General features: G+C 39.0%; 2 protein-coding genes across 2 annotated transcripts in view; one reads left to right on the forward strand and one right to left on the reverse strand.

Moving 5' to 3' along the window:
* The window catches only part of wdhd1 (WD repeat and HMG-box DNA binding protein 1), a 17,426-nt gene extending 1,233 nt beyond the window's left edge, over positions 1–16,193 (reverse strand). The window contains exons 1-25 of the mRNA XM_077519137.1: positions 16,077–16,193; positions 15,746–15,831; positions 14,360–14,468; positions 14,097–14,248; positions 11,274–11,385; positions 9,653–9,703; positions 9,476–9,571; positions 9,299–9,391; positions 8,938–9,044; positions 8,132–8,273; positions 6,512–6,725; positions 6,090–6,280; positions 5,798–5,982; positions 4,379–4,620; positions 3,963–4,100; positions 3,580–3,736; positions 2,993–3,107; positions 2,536–2,667; positions 2,234–2,448; positions 1,976–2,106; positions 1,832–1,888; positions 1,669–1,700; positions 1,424–1,588; positions 1,168–1,310; positions 801–936 (exon numbers count right to left, since the gene is read on the reverse strand). Of these exons, the coding sequence (XP_077375263.1) occupies positions 801–936; positions 1,168–1,310; positions 1,424–1,588; positions 1,669–1,700; positions 1,832–1,888; positions 1,976–2,106; positions 2,234–2,448; positions 2,536–2,667; positions 2,993–3,107; positions 3,580–3,736; positions 3,963–4,100; positions 4,379–4,620; positions 5,798–5,982; positions 6,090–6,280; positions 6,512–6,725; positions 8,132–8,273; positions 8,938–9,044; positions 9,299–9,391; positions 9,476–9,571; positions 9,653–9,703; positions 11,274–11,385; positions 14,097–14,248; positions 14,360–14,468; positions 15,746–15,822 (3,192 nt within the window). The 5' untranslated portion in view covers positions 15,823–15,831; positions 16,077–16,193. The remainder of the gene's footprint in view (positions 1–800; positions 937–1,167; positions 1,311–1,423; positions 1,589–1,668; positions 1,701–1,831; positions 1,889–1,975; positions 2,107–2,233; positions 2,449–2,535; positions 2,668–2,992; positions 3,108–3,579; positions 3,737–3,962; positions 4,101–4,378; positions 4,621–5,797; positions 5,983–6,089; positions 6,281–6,511; positions 6,726–8,131; positions 8,274–8,937; positions 9,045–9,298; positions 9,392–9,475; positions 9,572–9,652; positions 9,704–11,273; positions 11,386–14,096; positions 14,249–14,359; positions 14,469–15,745; positions 15,832–16,076) is intronic.
* The window catches only part of LOC144017507 (C-myc promoter-binding protein-like), a 265,503-nt gene that overhangs the window by 179,816 nt on the left and 68,604 nt on the right, over positions 1–17,083 (forward strand). The window lies entirely within an intron of this gene.

Below are 17,083 nucleotides of genomic sequence, written 5' to 3' on the forward strand. Positions count from 1 at the left end.
TATAATGCTTTTAGTTTGTATTAGTTATTTTTGTCTTTACATCTCTTTATGTCATTTTTGACGATAAATTTGCTAATTAAAACTGTGAAGTGAAATTTTCATACCGTAATGATTTTTAAAGACTCTCATGGCCGGTGACTGAAAGTTTGGAAATGCTTTGAGAAGCATCCGAGTACGAAACAATCATAAATGAAATGATCCGACAAAATCACCAAATGAAACTCATCGGTGATACTGTATTAGAAGGTAGCATGTTCATGGCCAGAACATTGAGTGGAAACAGAAAATGCAAATGTGCTTTTCAACACTAAAAAGAAAAAATATATATATGGTAGCTACGTTAACAAAAAAGTACTTGACTACAGAGTACGCAAATAAGAACTCACTGTCTCAGTGTAATCTTAAGATCAATGATGTGCCCTGAGTCAGTGCTAACGCGCACGCAACAGGGTTCCCAGGCAACAAGCATGCCTCCCCCCACCACTTCACATCCCCACCCTCCCCCTTGTGTTTGGAGCATCATCCAGCTGCCTGCTATGAAGCTTGATGAATGCAAGGTCACGACCAGGTTACCGCGCTCAACACCCACAATGTCAAAAATAAATAAATAATACATCTGTCTTTGTTTATAAAATAATTGATCTGGATGACTCTGCATCAGAAAATATGGAGGGGGAATTAAGCCTTAATATAAAGCATTTTTAAAAGAACTTCAATTTTTCACAGAGATTATTTTTACTTGGTGCCAAAGAAACATTGCAGTGTGTAAATGTTAAGATGAATTTAGTGGCGTTTCATACCAGTCTCTCCTCTGTTGCAAGATTCCTGAAGAGTCCCATTGCCTCCTTGATGATGTCCGTCTCCTCCAGGTCGGGGTGGTCTGCTATGATGTTCTTCCTGTTCTCTTCCAACCACAACTGGAAGCCTGTTTTTGGTCTGGTGGGCAGCAAAAGCCTTAAGTGAGAACAAGATCGTCTCCCAATTGCACTTCTGCAACATGAAGCACTCTGAATAATTACTGGAAATGCACCGAAACACACTAGAAGACGCCTCTAATTATCAAAATAATAAACTTCTGCATTTACTGTCCATGTGACTGTTTTCAAAATAAGCCACAGTATTTCTTTGGGGGAAACATACGTCAGGTTAGACAATCACATGGTGTACCTGTTAGTTTCAGCATTATCCGCTGGCGAGGGAGCAGTTGGGAGATCTGCTTGCTTCTGTTGATCATCTTTAACCTCCATGATCTCCAGAGGCTTCTTAATGACTGGCTTTGCACCAGCCATCTGCAGGAGAGTGGACTGAGCCTGGATGAGAAAATCATAAACAAGATGTAGAGTTGGACAGCACATGACGACCACCATTACAATTACATCCAATATGAGGACTTATAGAGGACAGAAATAAAAAATAATATTGCCTTTGTCTTTGCTCGAGGGGGGAGTGGTTTGAGGACCGTGCTTTTGTTTGACTTCCCAGAAGATGCACTTAGTGGAGCCGACTTCCTGATGGACGTCATGTTGTCCAGTATGTTTGTCGCCCGTTGCTGACAAGACAAAGGAGAGGACTTCCCCGAACCAAGAACCTGCATGCATCCAGTCCAACATTTTTGGTTGATTAATGTACATTAACCATTTACTTGTTAAAATTATATACAGAACTCACCTTGAAAGGGTTTGAACGCCCAACTTTGCTAGCTGCAAAAACAAAATGACAGATCTAAGGTGAGACATTGTTCTGTTTGGGGGTGGGGGGCTAGATTCGATAGTGACAGCCCTGGATCATTTCAAATGTAAAGCTGCAGGCAGTTGATTGAGGAAGTACTTACAGAGTGGAGCTGCTTGCTTTAATGGTGATCCTTGAACTTTGGCAAACGGGTTTAAACCTGCAGGGTCAGACACAAGGCAATAGTATGAAATTAGTTAGTAGCCCGAAAGAGAACATACATAAACCGAATTTAGGGCAGACTGACGCTTTGGGGCTTCTGCTCCGTCTTCAGACTCCATTTCCTGTTGGTCCTCTTGCTCCTCCAGCTCTAGGCCCGGTTCGTCCTCCGGTGTCTCTCTGCGGTGACGTTTTTCTTTGACCTCAGTCTGGTCATAACTGTCCATATGTGATTGTGAATTACAGCAAGTCAGTGAAATCTCTATTTTGATACACTGTTGGGCATTGATTATACTGCGCCAATCTCTCAATAGAAATGTCACATCGCTTCATATTTTGGCATTACCCTGATGGCGTCCGCCTGATGTCCGAGTATTCCTCCTCCTCTTGTTCTTCCTCCTGAATCTGACTGGCTTTTTCCAGCGCAATCTCACTGAGCCGCTGTGCGAGTGCCATTCGTCTGGACCTCGAAGCGTATCGAATGGCCAGTGTCACCACGTTTTGAGTCATTAGTTCCGCCAATTCAACGCAGCGATACTCTCTTTCCAGCTTGCATGACAACTAGTGGAATCAAAATTGAAGGAATCAGTCAGGATGACAATCATAGCATAAATTAAATGAAGGCTCAATCAAAGTTTTGATACTGACTGCAAACATCTTCATCAGCAGCTCTTGTTGCTCTTTTTGTGACTGACTCTGTCCAACCTCATCCACTTCATACCCGCTAGAGGACAGGAAGCTGTAGTGGTTGTGGAAGAGCATTGACCGCCAGAATTGTTCCTGGAGGATTACCGATTAAAGAAGCAAAATGGGTAAATCGCATCCAAATTTCATCATATATTTGCACTTCCTGTGAATCAGAAATGCTTATCAGACAAGAAAACGGAGCTTGGTCCGTTTCAAATATGCATAATCAATAACACGAGGAGAGACAGAGCTAAATAAATGATTTGATGAAAAGGAACATTACATGTCTGACAAAAGATACTGTTTCAAAATTTCACCACTGTAGTCCAACTTTGAAATTGTGTTTCAAATTTACAGAAGTTGCAATTCCTTTCAAAGATTAAGAAAAAATTAAGCGGCTTCTTTTTGTTGTGTTTACCTCCATCTGTCCTTTCTCAGTGGTGGTCTGACATAGAGGCAACTTGAAAGGCAGGATGGCCACAGCAGGTCTGGGCAGGGTGGGGGGATACCTCGAGCCTTTACATGGTATACACCTTAAAAACAGATCAGATAAGGAGTATTTTTGCAACATTATTGGTATACATGCATGACATTTTACTCCCCGGCTTACCTTCTAATGTAAACACAGAAATAAACATAATTTGTAACTTCACAAATAGCTGCCTAGATGCTGCGGTCAAGCCTATGCTAGCTCATCAGTATAATTAGTAGCAATGAGTCTATTCTGACACGTCTTCTGCCGAGCAAACATTCACACGATAAAACTCAGATGATTACCATCATGTGAACCATCAACACATTAGAAATAACCTTTTCCCACCCGTCTGCGAAAAGATACTGTATGTTTTCATTGTTGTGGCTTTGTTGGTGTGCCTACAACTTTGTTTGTTGCTATTTTATGTCGAGTGGGGGCTACTAAAATCTAATTCTGATTCTCTAATTTATCCCTATCAGATATAAGATGCATACCCATAAAATTTGTATCCAAGGAGATGATGGACTCACCTGAGTTGCTGAGGGTTCTCATGCACCCCAACCACCCAGTAGTGGTCCGATTTGCTTTTACACGTCTCTCTCGTGTTGCAAACTGGTGTCCACGTGCAGCCTAGGGAGCGGTTCAGCATTCGTACCACCCCCTCAGAATCCACGTAACATGGGGTGCCTGAAAATACACAATCAGGCTGACATTTGAAAAATTCTGAAATGGACAAAATAAAGGCATGATTAGTGAGCTCTTTTCACAACGATGATGGGCTTTTTCACTGTTTACACTATGAATGCTTTAGTAAGTAGGGATGTGAATAATTTTGTTAACATCGGTCACAATATTTAAATGTTTGGTTGAAATCTTTAAACTTAAAAAATAATCAAGAAAATGCAAGAGGTACCCTCAGCGGTAAATCCGAGCCAGCATAGGTAGGATTTGGGAGAGATTGGGAGAGGTTCGCCATTGATGATTTGTCTCCGTCTTCGACCAAACTGCAGTAGCTGGACAGCCAGTGCCTGCTCCCCATCAAAACCTGTACCTGATGATTTCATAGGAGACACAGAATCAAACATATTCACTCTTTAATGCTTCACATCCTATGCAGTCATTGCTATTAGTGCAGGAGTATATGGATGACTCGTTCATCGTATCATACAGCCGATTTGGCCACATGATGTACACAAACGCCTTAAATCACACATTATAGCTGCAGTGTGGCTAGTATAATGCTTTTAACCGATTCATTTGAAAAACAAAAAAACAAAAACATAACTATATGCATTTAGTGGTATGTTATTTAGTGTAATGTGTGTGTACCTCTGTGGTACACAATGAGCAACTGCTCTCCATGTCCCGCCATGCAAACGACAGCTCCCGGCAGACTGAAGATTTCCCTCTGAACTCCACCGATGGACAAAAGCCTGACCATGAGTGCGCTGGTGGCGACGGCCGCCCAACCTTGGCCAAGACACAACGCCCTTGCGTCCTCACCCTTGGGCAAGTCAACCATCCACTCCTTGTTGGTGTCCCACGATGAGAAGTGAAGGCAGTGTAATTTACTAAGAAAGCAAAGAGGACAATGTTTCAATTGCTATTAAAGCAAGTGGACATTTATTTATGCAGCTACAACCAATGAGGCTTCGAAAACGAAGAGGTCTCTGCTGATAGGGAAGTCGGGCCTTTCCTGATTGCACTGCTACCTCCCTAACTCAGATAAGGAGATGACAAATGGACTTGTATGTGGGGTGGTGGAACTCATAAATGTATTATCAACCCATCTGAATACAGTTTGACCGACTCAATGCTCCTCTGTGGCAATTGTGATTGAAGATTTAAAATTAGACATAAAATGTAGTTTCAGTTAGTTTTTGTTTTTGTTAGCATTTTTGCTTTTATTTTATTTCATTTCATTAACAAAATTGTTTTTTGAATTTTAGTTTTAGTTTTTTCGTTAGTTTTATTTAACTAAAATAACCTTGGTCTGTCATTTAAATTTTCAATTGGCAATTGAAAATACAAAAAAAACACCCTTGTGTGCACTTGTACCATACTGTACTGACTTTCTCGGGCCCAGACATACACACAGCTCTTCGCAATCACTGCAGAATGGTTAAAAGAAAAAAATAAAATTGTGTTGTTGGAGTGATTTGCCCTAAGTCAACTACAGTTCGCGTTTTCCTCCTGAAGGTTCACATTTGTTCTTTGACAAAAAATGACAATAGTCCATGATATAATATGGTTGACGGTTGGTTGTCAAGATCCTTCTGTGGCTTGTCAAACTTCAAAATCAAACATTATTTAATACAATCAAATTAAATCCTGTGGACCTCATTTCCATTTTACATTTTTGATACTAGCCTATAAGTGAATATAAAATTATCTGTCTCTTTCGCTCTCTTTTTTTTTTTTTTTTGCATTCCAGTAACAAAATATATAACACTACGGAAGAGGATTCCAGGGCCAGTTAAGAGAGAAAGAAAAAAAAAAAAAAAGTTTGGCAGGATTCTGACTTTATTCTCAGAATTCTCAGTTTAAAGTCAGAATACTGACATTAAAATGAGAATTCTAAGAATAAAGTGAGAATTCTGCCAAACTTTTTTTCTCTCTTCACTGACCCTAAATCCTCTTCCATATAAGACAGACTTTCACTGTTTCAATTTCCATTTGAAAAGTGTAACAATGAACGAAAGATACATGGATTCCAAAAACTTTAGTAGACAGCATTTTTGGGCCTACCTTGCAAGCTCATCTGTGCTGGGGCAGGCAAGTAGCACGGCCTCTTGAGAAACATCAGTCATTGTGTGACCCAACGAGTTAGTGAGGTGCATGGCGTGGTGTACAGCTGTGTCGTGAAACTCCACATCGATGGCGTTGTCCTGCTCGTCATTGTAGCCTCGCACGATCCCCACTGAGTTCCACATCTGAGGGAGAGTTCTCATTGAGAAACTCACTTTTGCTAAGCTACAATTGAAAACCATTTTGCAAAAAGTGAGTTATGAACAGTTCAAAATGCATCATCAATAACTACCATGAAGCGGTGAGTGAGATGGATGGGCGTGGAGCCCGGTTGAAAAGCTTTCTGAGGCGGCGTTGGTTGTGGCCCTTCATAAACAGGCCGCAAGGTTGCAGGGAGAGGAGCTGCAGTCATCACGGCACTGTCGCCATCATCATCATCGTGGTCTCCAAATTTAGCTCCACCAAGCTTTAACGAACCTGAATCTGTGGAACCCGTATTTTTACACGACTGTTTTAAATGGAGGGCAACTGAAGAAATTTACCATCAAAATACTAAAGATGTGCTTTTATCCAGGGAAAAATAAACAGCCAAGACAATGCATCTTCACACCGAAAATCTGCCACATTTGTTAATGTTGTTTGAAAGTCATTTTAATTCACCTCTATAAAATAGACAATCAGTTACACATGACTCACTAGTCACCAATCACTCACCAAGTGAATTTTCATCATCCAGTATGGCTGCTCTGTTCTTCACCCGCCCTGTTGCAGGTATGACGAAATCGTCGTCGTCCTCATCCTCTTTAACAGCATTGACTGCTTCCTTAGTGGGGGAGTTAGAAGCACTCCATCCTTCATCAATGACCTGGTCGCCATCATCATCATCAAATAGATCATCATAGCCTTTCTCTCTTTTCTCTGCAGTCACCTGATGAAAATACAGAACAGGTTAATTATTAAAAGACAAATTGATTTAAACACCACACTACGTGTGATTTTTGGTGACACTCACCCTTTCAAGGACAGAGGGTACTACAGTGGACAGGTATTAAAATGAAATCTTTTTGCCACAGTTGGCCATTAGCCACTCCAGTGGACACTAGTGTAGTCTTGACATACACTGTCATCCAGTAGTTAACGATTGTAAGTGCAAAAAAAAAAAAAAAAAAAGACAAGATGACTGACAGAAGTTCAGATGTGACGTGCAAGGAAGGAATAAGTGTCCACTCCTTCTATTCCAGGTGGCCCTTGCAAGTTAAAAATATATTAGGACATAAAGCGACAACTAAGGAAAAATATAATTGTAAAAATATCCAAGTATTGATTTTGTAATTTAAGGAAATGGTGATTGATCATGAGTTCACTAAATTCAACTGTGGACATCATTAGCTGTATTGTGACGACAACTTTGTGTTGCTGTAACTTTGTTGCTTTGGAAAATACTTCATTTGCAGGATTTTTTTGTTGTTGTTGCTTTATATCATCATTTAAGTTTTATTATAGAAATGTTATGGATTTTAGTCCTCATATGAGAGTAAGGATCCTGGTCCTTATGTTTTGCAGTGGTCAGGTGCCGAACATGCTAACAAAACCTGCAAAACCTGACTCAAGTGGGGATGATGACAGCGGCAGTGATAATGAATGGCTGCCAGAAAAAAGAAAATGACAATGTGTACTCCATAAAAAGTTCATTTCTCTTTGGGTAAATGTTTTTGCGATACATTTAGTATGCACAAAGAACACAAAGTTAAAAAACAAAGACATTTCTATACTGTTTATCCACCCATCCATTTTCTTGACTGCTTATTCCCCACAAGGGTCGCGGGGGTGCTGGAGCCTATCTCAGCTGGCTTTGGGCAGTAGGCGGGGTACACATTGGACTGGTTGCCAGCCAATCGCAGGGCACACAGAGACAAACAACCATCCACACGCACAAGCACACCTAGGGACAATTCGAAGCGCCCAATTAACCTGCTATGCATGTCTTTGGAATGTGGGAGGACACCGGAGTACCCGGAGAAGACCCACGCAGGCACGGGGAGAACATGCAAACTCCACCCAGGAAGGCCAGTGCTTCTATACTGTTTAATTTTTTATTTATTCTTTTCTTACAAACATATTTCATCAGTTGCTCAAATACACGCTGTCGACCCAAGTGGACATGTCACCAACCCCTTGAAAAATGGTGAAAAATGTTTAAAAAAAAATGGAGATTCTTTTTTTTTCATGCCTAAAGAGTAATAAAAACAATTTAGAAAAAAACATTGGATATAATAATTTAATAATTTGTGCATGAAAGGGCTAGAAATGAATGTTTGAACAAAAGAGTGATACCTTGGGAGTGGTGGTTTTAGATACGGATGCACTGAAACCCTCCAGCAGGCCCAGGCAGCCCTCAGTGTCCGTGTAAGCAATCTGACTGCCGGATGGGTGCCAGGCTAAACCGCACACTGTGAAGCCCTTCTCATGCTTCTGCCTGCGGAGTAGATAAGGCAACTTTAACAAAAGAAGTCGGACTGTCACGCTTTGTTCTTATTTTGAAATTATTTCAAAGAAGAAAGAACTACTGCATTAAAAAGAATATCCATTATTAAGAACAGAACCAATGTTTGGCCACTTCCGTGTTTACTGCACGGCACCAAATGTCTGATTCCATGGAGCGATATGCCAAACAGTTTTTAAACATGCCAAAGTAAAGATGTGTTCCAACTTCCCGCCACGTTTAATGAGTTTCCCTTCCACCTTTGAAGATGTGTGGGCCACGAATTTGGATTTGTCATCAGGCTATTTCAAGACAAGACCAGCCCTACTCTGCCTCTTACTGGATCGTGATTGTTTGACTTATACTATTGCTGGATTTACTCTTTATACTGCCAGGAGATAAAACGTTTTGATTTGCTATATGGTGTAGATGCATGAAACATATATAGGGCTTTTCTCATCCAAAAATATCTTACGCCGGAAATTCGGCACTGTGCCGAAAAAAAGTCAACTGGGCGAAGTGGCTTGGGCGATCACCCACATAATCGATGGAATAATAATTTAGATAGTTAAGTCTAAAAAGATTCATTGATGACAGCCCTAGTATTATTCATTTTCAGTATTTTCACAAAATACTAGATCACAAATGGATTACATACCTCTCTACACACAGTTTGCTCTCAATGTCCCACACTGTTATGAAACCCCCCACGCTGGCAGCTGCCAGGAAGCGTCCACACGGAGACCATGCCACCACATTGATGGGCTGAAAGCAAAAAACAGTCAACATTGAAGGTTTTATTTTCTTTTTTTCTTTTACATGAACAGGTAATAACGCAACAAAACATTTTTTTGCTTTGTTTCATACAACTGGACCAATTATAATTATAGTTTTCGATATAATTTACAATAAAAATATCTAGGTAAACTATATTGTTTAGTGCCATATATAATACTTTATTATTCTCCAAATCTCAAACAAACAAACAAAACAAAACAAAACAGCTGTGTAAAACTTACCTGAGTGAGCAGATCATCAGACAGGGTGCTCACATGATTCCATGACCCTCTCTCATAGAGGTGAACTTTGGTATCCACAGGAACTGCCAAAAACTGATGACAGATAATGTGCACAGTGCACACATCAATTAGATGAGCCCAAACCACAAGACAACGTGAACAGTTTGGTCTCTTAACCTTTGCTGCGCGAGGTTGCCAGGCCAGGCGACACAATGATTTTGCATTGCTGACATCATTGGTCTTCTGCAGCAGAGGCCAGCTGATCACCTGAGTCTGAATTGATGCACAAAATCCAATCAGACACAACAGACACAGCATGAAACATTATGTGGAAAGTGTTTGGCTTGAGCGTACCTGTTCCTCAATATCCCAGACAACAACTGAGCCATCGCAGCTGGCAGACGCCTGTTGAAATAAGCGTTTGGTGGAAATGAATCATCCAGGTCTGCTCAGGACACACAAATTGGAACTGTCTTGTCAAGGCCTAAGGCTCAAGCTAACTAAGTAGCTGTGTAAAGCATGAGATTTTTTTTTTTTTTTTTTTTTAGTAACACAATGAAAAGGTTGGCTCAAATATTGAAATCTTACATCCTATATACACAAGTTCAACACTTAGGTACAAGTTAGCAGAGGTGCTGTTGTGGTAGTGGAAGGGGGCTGTAAATCAAATCAGCACATTATGCAATACTGGTGCATTATAGATCAATGGTGAAATATGCCTCATTTTGTATTCAAGTTCTTGACAATAGTATATGTGACCTCACTAGTCTAAACATGAAATTCTGATTATTAATTACATTATTGGAATATGATTTATGACGTAAAATCCAGCCATTTTTATTCATCTCAGGGGGCGGCCATTTTGCCAGTTGTCAACTTAAGATGACATCACAGTTGGTCAGGGCTCAGGCAACAACCAATCAGAGATGACCTGTTTTCTGAAACTGCGCTGTGATTGGTTGTTCCAATACAGTGTTGAAGTTTGTTAAATACGTTATCATAAAAATCTTACAGTGTACATGTACAAGTTTACTGGTTAGTATTTTCTAAATTTGAGTTTAAAAAAATCGCTATAATCAACTTACAGATTCGTATTGGGATTAATCGGTATCAAATCAAATCATGATCTATGAATCATGATATGGATCGAATCGCTAGATACTGGGCAATTCACACCCCTTGTATTTAGACTAGTGGGGCTGCATAGAACATATTGTTTAAAAAAAATATAGGGGTTGACTTCCTCTTCAGCGAAATAAAACTGACTGCAATTTTTAAGAAATTGTTATCTATTGCATCTGTGATCACAAAATGACAGTTTACCTTTTTTATGATTAAAATGATCAACACACAAGAATATGTTTTTTGTTTTTGTTTTTTTAAACGGAAAATTGGTGGTTCATCTACAACCAAATGCAAATGGACCTGACTTCATTTGCATTTCATATTTATTAGATTACATAAGAGATGAAAGGAAAGAGAATGAACCATAAGAGGAAAAAAATGATGACTATGTCCTGTAACATATTAATGAGTCAACAAGTACTGCATATTAGTAATATTAACTTGTATCAAATGATTATATAATTTAAACACCATTACATCTAGTGTACAGAGTACAGACTGTGAAATTAATCCTCACAGGAAATTAGGAAATGCTGCTTGAACTTTCACTGTACAGCACAGCTAATTATTGCTTTGGTTTGTGGTTCAACATTTCAAAGTAGTACGATGCCAAAATCACATTGACTGCATCCGTTCAGGAATAAGAAATGATAAACAACGGGACAATCAAGGTCTCGTCATTACTTCCCCGCATAGAAAGGAATTCAACTTGAGAAGAGACAGCAATCAAACATGTTGTTGCAGTAGACATATCAATTGGACCAACTTACCTCTTACCCTGAGTTTAAAAATTTGCATCTCTTTCTTCACAATCAAAAGAAGTATATTGAGGCGCAAAAAGTGTACCCACCAGAAAGTCATCTTTGGGGTCAAAGGTGACACTGAGCACAGGGGCTTCATGGCCCCGGAGAGTTTTCTGTTGGCTGCTGTCTGACACTTCCACCACTTTAACCAAGAAGTCACTGAGGCAAGGAGAAAAACGACAAATCAGTTTGTGTGCAGTGGTCGAAGCGGGCAATCTGGTCAGTACAAACAAGAGAACAAGAAGCATGTCAGTTGTATAAAAAATAAAAATCTGATTCACTTCAGGGTCTAACCGATGCCAGATGTCTACATTTCTTAAAATAAATGTAACAAAAAAAAAAAAAAAAAAAAAAAAAAATAAATGTAACAAAACCACCAGTGTGAAAATGCCAGCATCAATAAAGCCCCATGCTCTGCACAAATCAATTCTGATAGCAGGCAGACATCTCCAATCACAGCTAATCATAAACCGATCTATGTGCCGGAAATGTGATTCAAGCACATCAATGTGTGAGGGTCATTCTGTAGCAGAAGAATAATCTTCAACATAACGACATCATTGTCCGGTGAGTCATAACATGTTCAAAACTGAATTCAACTAATGCGGCATGCAAACATTTCTGACTGGCCGCTAAACTTGAAGCCTAAGCATAGCAGACGTGCATGGTTTGACAAAGCGAAAGCGACATTTGCTCATCTTTCAGCTCTGGTTCTTCTGAATATCTCTAGGGGAAAACCTGAGAAGGGAAAAGCAAGTTGGATATTCTCACATTTTATCAAAAGCGCTATTAAAAGATTGTGTATTGCTCCTGAGCAAGCTCAGTGACAGCAAAACTAAATCAATCCATGTTGACTCCAGTTTTTTTTCCCCTTTACTAGGACAACACTGCAATTCACTTAAACAACAAAAGTTTGATACCACAAGCACATTTCAAAGTAATGACACACAACTCTATTACTGCCATACATTATCCCAAAAAAAAAAAAAAAAAGTGCCAGCCGATTTTGAGCATTTTAACTCATCTTTCAGGTCAAAAAGAATATTGTGTACTTTTACGACATATACAATGTGGTTAGGGTACCAAATGAAAGATCGCATTCCATTCTTTCATTAGAAAAAAAAATAATGTTTCCACCTCATTCCGTTCATTAGTAATAATAACCATTTGAAAAGAAGTCATTTGAGTGACATTGAGCAAAAATTGAAAAGATGAGAAAACAAGCTTTGTGAAGATACATTTTCTCCACAACAGTCACTTTGACACAAAATATTTTTGTTTTTTGATGCTCTGCAAATTTGGTTTAATGTGACAAAGGCTTTGATCATTCACGCCATCCTTGAAAATGTTTGATTTCATCAGATTCCGCCATGTTTCATTGTAATTCCGTACACCGGCAGCCCCTTGAAAAGAGATTCAATGCTGCCATCTGCTGGCCATAGTTACGTGTTTTTGATTCCACAATCCATTGACCAGGCAGTGCTCCACTTAGATGTTGCACTTCCCATTGATTTAAAAAAAAAACAGTTGATGTCATTTAACGTTTATGGCGGCATCCATCGCGATTTTACTTATCATTATTAAATGTTCTTGGCAGTCAAAGAGTTAACATGAACATTCGATCAACCAAAAATCTGTCAATCACTAGGTGGGAACTATTGTCATTGTTACTAAAATGTGTAGCCCAACTTGAATAATGATGAAATTGTGAATAACCATCTTGACTGTCAAACCATGTAAATAGTTGTGTTATCAAGTTACGTTACTGATGTCAGCCACCACACGAGGCCGACAGCGCAATCGACGAGGCTGATAAAAATAGCATTGTTTTGAGCTGCACGTCTTCATAACGTTGGTTGCCGTGCGACTGACGCAGAGGCTGCTCTGATAACCAATTTGACCGTCCAGAGCGCTTCAACTCAAGATAATCTGCAAAATCTGATTTGAACCACATTTCACACCACCTCCACATGTGGCTTGGTTCTTGTAAATAAAATAAATAAAAGTGCTTTTGCTCTTCATGTGTCGTAGCATAATCAGCAATGATTCATTCTTACTGCTAATTTAGTCTAATTCAAGTTTGATATAAAGTGGATTGCCTGTCGAGAAGCCAAACAAGCACAATGAGAGACTGCAAACTATTCCCAGAAAAGCCTGGATGCAATATGTTTATTAAGGCTGGGTTTCGATTTAGATTCACAAAAGTTCAGTTTGATTCAATTTCGATTTTTCCCAATTCGATTTACTTCAGTTCAATACAATAATAATTATGGAACAATCCTTCTTAAATGTCAAGGACATGATAAAAATTCCACAAATATTAAGTTCCAAAGTAAATTTTGAAGACGCAGTAACTGGTCAAATGATTTAGTTTATGAATGAAAGTAACAGGTGTTATAATCAGGTTAAGTGTTACACAAACATTGACATCAGCAAGGATGAAATGAAAACATTTTCATAATTCTACTTTAATAATTTTAAATAAAAACTTAAAATATTATTCTGAATTGTCTTAAAGTGCAATAAGTCAGGTCGTGTCAAAAAGGAGAAGCTTTCTTGTCCGGACGAGAAAGTTTCTCGTTTCAATATCAATTATTCGATTTTTTTAAACTCAGCCCTAATGTTTATGGTATTTACAAGAAAACATTTAATAGATACATATTGTGAGAAACCGAGGACACAGTTAATGAACAGAAATACACCTGAAACACCTGGAGCTGAGCAGATAAAGATTATGACGTGTACAGATGATAGATCTAAAAACTGTTACCTTAAAATGTTCAAAGGGCACTTTGAGAATGTGTCAAAAGAGAAGGTTACATCACGTAATTCCTTACGTGATGTAACCTTCTCTTTTGGTGTTTTGGTACCTGGAGCCCGCAGCAACTTTAGATCCACTGGTGTTGAACGTGACGTGCGTGGCGTTGGTAGTGAACCGGGTAAGGATGCCGTCCGGCTCACCATGAGGAAATGTGTGCATCTGTACTGTGTTATTGGAGGTTGCCGTCACCAGCTTGCCATTCTGAATAAAGAACGTGAATGTGTCGGTCAAGTTCATGAACACCAACATTGTTTCATGAAAATGAGCCATTATTCATGTTTACAAACACATAATTTTGGAAAAATGATCAACCTTGAGCGCTAAAGAATAAGCTTTTTCGCCAACAGTGATGAACCTTGGCTCGTCGTCCAGATCCTCCCATATCCGAACATCTCCATCGTGCCCACAGGTCACGATGAACCTGAGGAGAATCAGACGTGATGTTTTTATGCCGCACACGACTTGAGTTAAAGTGATCAAAATAAAAGACGTTATTTTCAATAATGCAACGCTTAATTTCCATGGCGTATTGTATTGCTTTTGCCTGTGTGTGACTAGCACACAAACCAGGCATATTGTTACAGTAGTCAAACAACATTTTATCACATCTTCAAATTAAAATAATCCTCATAAATCAAGTTAGAATGATCCAAGGTGCAATGCTTTTCAATGAGCGGAGAGCATTGTTTCACTGTTGCATTTGAGGAAAGTGGGAAATCACGCTTATTCCACTCGGATCGTGTCAGTTCGAGACAAATGTAAATACAAGAGATATATCTTCACGTGACACAATGTGATTTGGAATGGCTGTGTTAACCAGAACAAGAATTTATCAGAATCAGCCATCTTTGTTTTTTACATTTGCCTCAAATTTGAGGGCCCAACTGGTTCACTCCGAGTGGTATAAACCCGACTTCAAACCCTACTCTAAGCAGCACAAGACCGTCATTTTGATTTGTGAAGTCATTTCGGAATTGTCAAGAGGGAAGAGTACAACGAATGTTCAAACATAAACCGATTCAAAAACACTTATCGATAAATATTTTTCACGAAGAACGAAGTTTATTGACTGCCAACATCTGTTTTACTGTTTGTTATGAATATTTATGTATGCGTGTACATCTATGATATAAATAATCAAATAGTAGCCTAATATTAAATGTAGAGGTAGATAATTTATTAGTATTGATGGAGAGGGGGTGGGATTACATAAATTGTACGTTTTCCCCACCCCTTTTCTTACATGTAAGTGAAATTGCCGTTCTGTTTTCTTTCTGTTGTTTTGACTGCTTTTTTTTTTTTTTTTTGCTCGTTAATGTATGTGGTGTATATAAATTACATGTTCGGAATGATTCAAACAACTAACCATATTTAGGGCAGTGGTTGTAGTTCTCGCGCGATTCACGACAAAATACCGCTATGTAGCGAGTTGCCCGTAAGGGCAAAGTAAATACTGCGTTTGTTTAATGGTGCGTTGCTCAATTTTCAGCCAAGTCAAAAACAAAAATGGACAGCGTAATGTCTCACTGTACTTTTTCATGGGTGAAATGTGTCCCACCCCCGTACCATCATTTGCATCATGTAAATGCAGGCGTTAAAATGAACTTCACAATATAGCAATAAGCAGCGCTACTTAGAGTGCATTGTCACTAGTAACATAATAAGCGGTGTATAAAATACGAAATAAAGTTGACATACTTCCCAGTGTCATCGAAGCAGACTTCTGTGTGTCCCTCTGAGTGCCCGTAGCGCATATTTTTCCGTTCACAAGGCATTTTGACAAACTAGCAAACGAGAAAAGAGCAATACAATCAAAAGTTTGATGATTTATTAGATCAGACTAATACTTGTCCAAAACTTTCATTCAGCGTGGACTGCTTGTTGCTTCAGAGGTAAGCTAGCAAAGGAGCCCGGCTTGCACAAACGCAAACAAATATGGCAAAGTCAACACACATAAAACCGTCATTTAGGATTCTCATTTGATGATGGAACTTAGCCTTGAGTTGACAAATGTTTTATCGCAACTTACAACTCTGCCGGAAGACTATTCAATGATGATATTCCCCTCCTGAATCTCCCGCGTTACGTTGAAATAGGAAACAAGCGTCACTAGTCCCGCCAACTACGTGATGACGCAAGATTAGACCCGCCCCCTTTGTTAAAGCGACATGATGCCTGAATTAATTAAAGTAACATTCATGAAATAGTTGAAATGTTAAGAGTTATTAATAAGGGGTTGTTGCTTTCGAACCCAGTGTCAACATCAGTCACTTACAAGAATAGAAACAGAAATCGTACTTTTTTTATTAGACAAAATGGTTATATAGCCTACAGCATATCATTTTAAACATAGATCATTCAAAATATTCTGCCATTTTCTCCACATGATGGTTTATAATTTGGAACAATTTGCAATCTGAGAGACACACTTTTTACTGAAGATAGCTTCCCCAGGAACAAGTTGGACAGTAAAACAGTAAATTTTGTAATGGGACAGATATTGTTAGCCGAAAAACACAAAAACAATTTGATCTTATTACATGCTGTTGTGAATTGTGACTGTAATTTATTTTCACCATTTGACCAACAGTAAACAATTAATGTAATGGTGCTTAAGACTTTTGCAAAGTGCTGTACATAAGGTATGTATGAACAGTTTTATGTAAAAACAGTATAGTAACGATGTCCGATACTAAGTATAGCATTAGTAAGCTACTTTTGAAACATAAAATCCCCCTCCCCCCTCCAAACAAAAAAGTCAGACGTTTTTTGTTTTATGACCTATCTCGATATAGAATTGCATTATCGAATGGCAAATTTCTTCAAATTCTTCTAATTTCTAATGCTTTATCAAAAAATGGCCACAGGAGTGCGTCTGATACCGGTATCGGCTACGTTCACAAGAACTGATACCTTAAAATAAGTATCGATACTCACCCATCATCGAATGTATGTATATCCGGTACAATATTGACTCTTTCCTGTGTCTAGAAAAGACAACACACCATGTGGTGACTCTCCACATTGTCATTCACC

The sequence above is a fragment of the Festucalex cinctus genome, chromosome 4 (genome assembly GCF_051991245.1).
Source record: "Festucalex cinctus isolate MCC-2025b chromosome 4, RoL_Fcin_1.0, whole genome shotgun sequence".
Classification (NCBI taxonomy): Eukaryota; Metazoa; Chordata; class Actinopteri; order Syngnathiformes; family Syngnathidae; genus Festucalex; species Festucalex cinctus.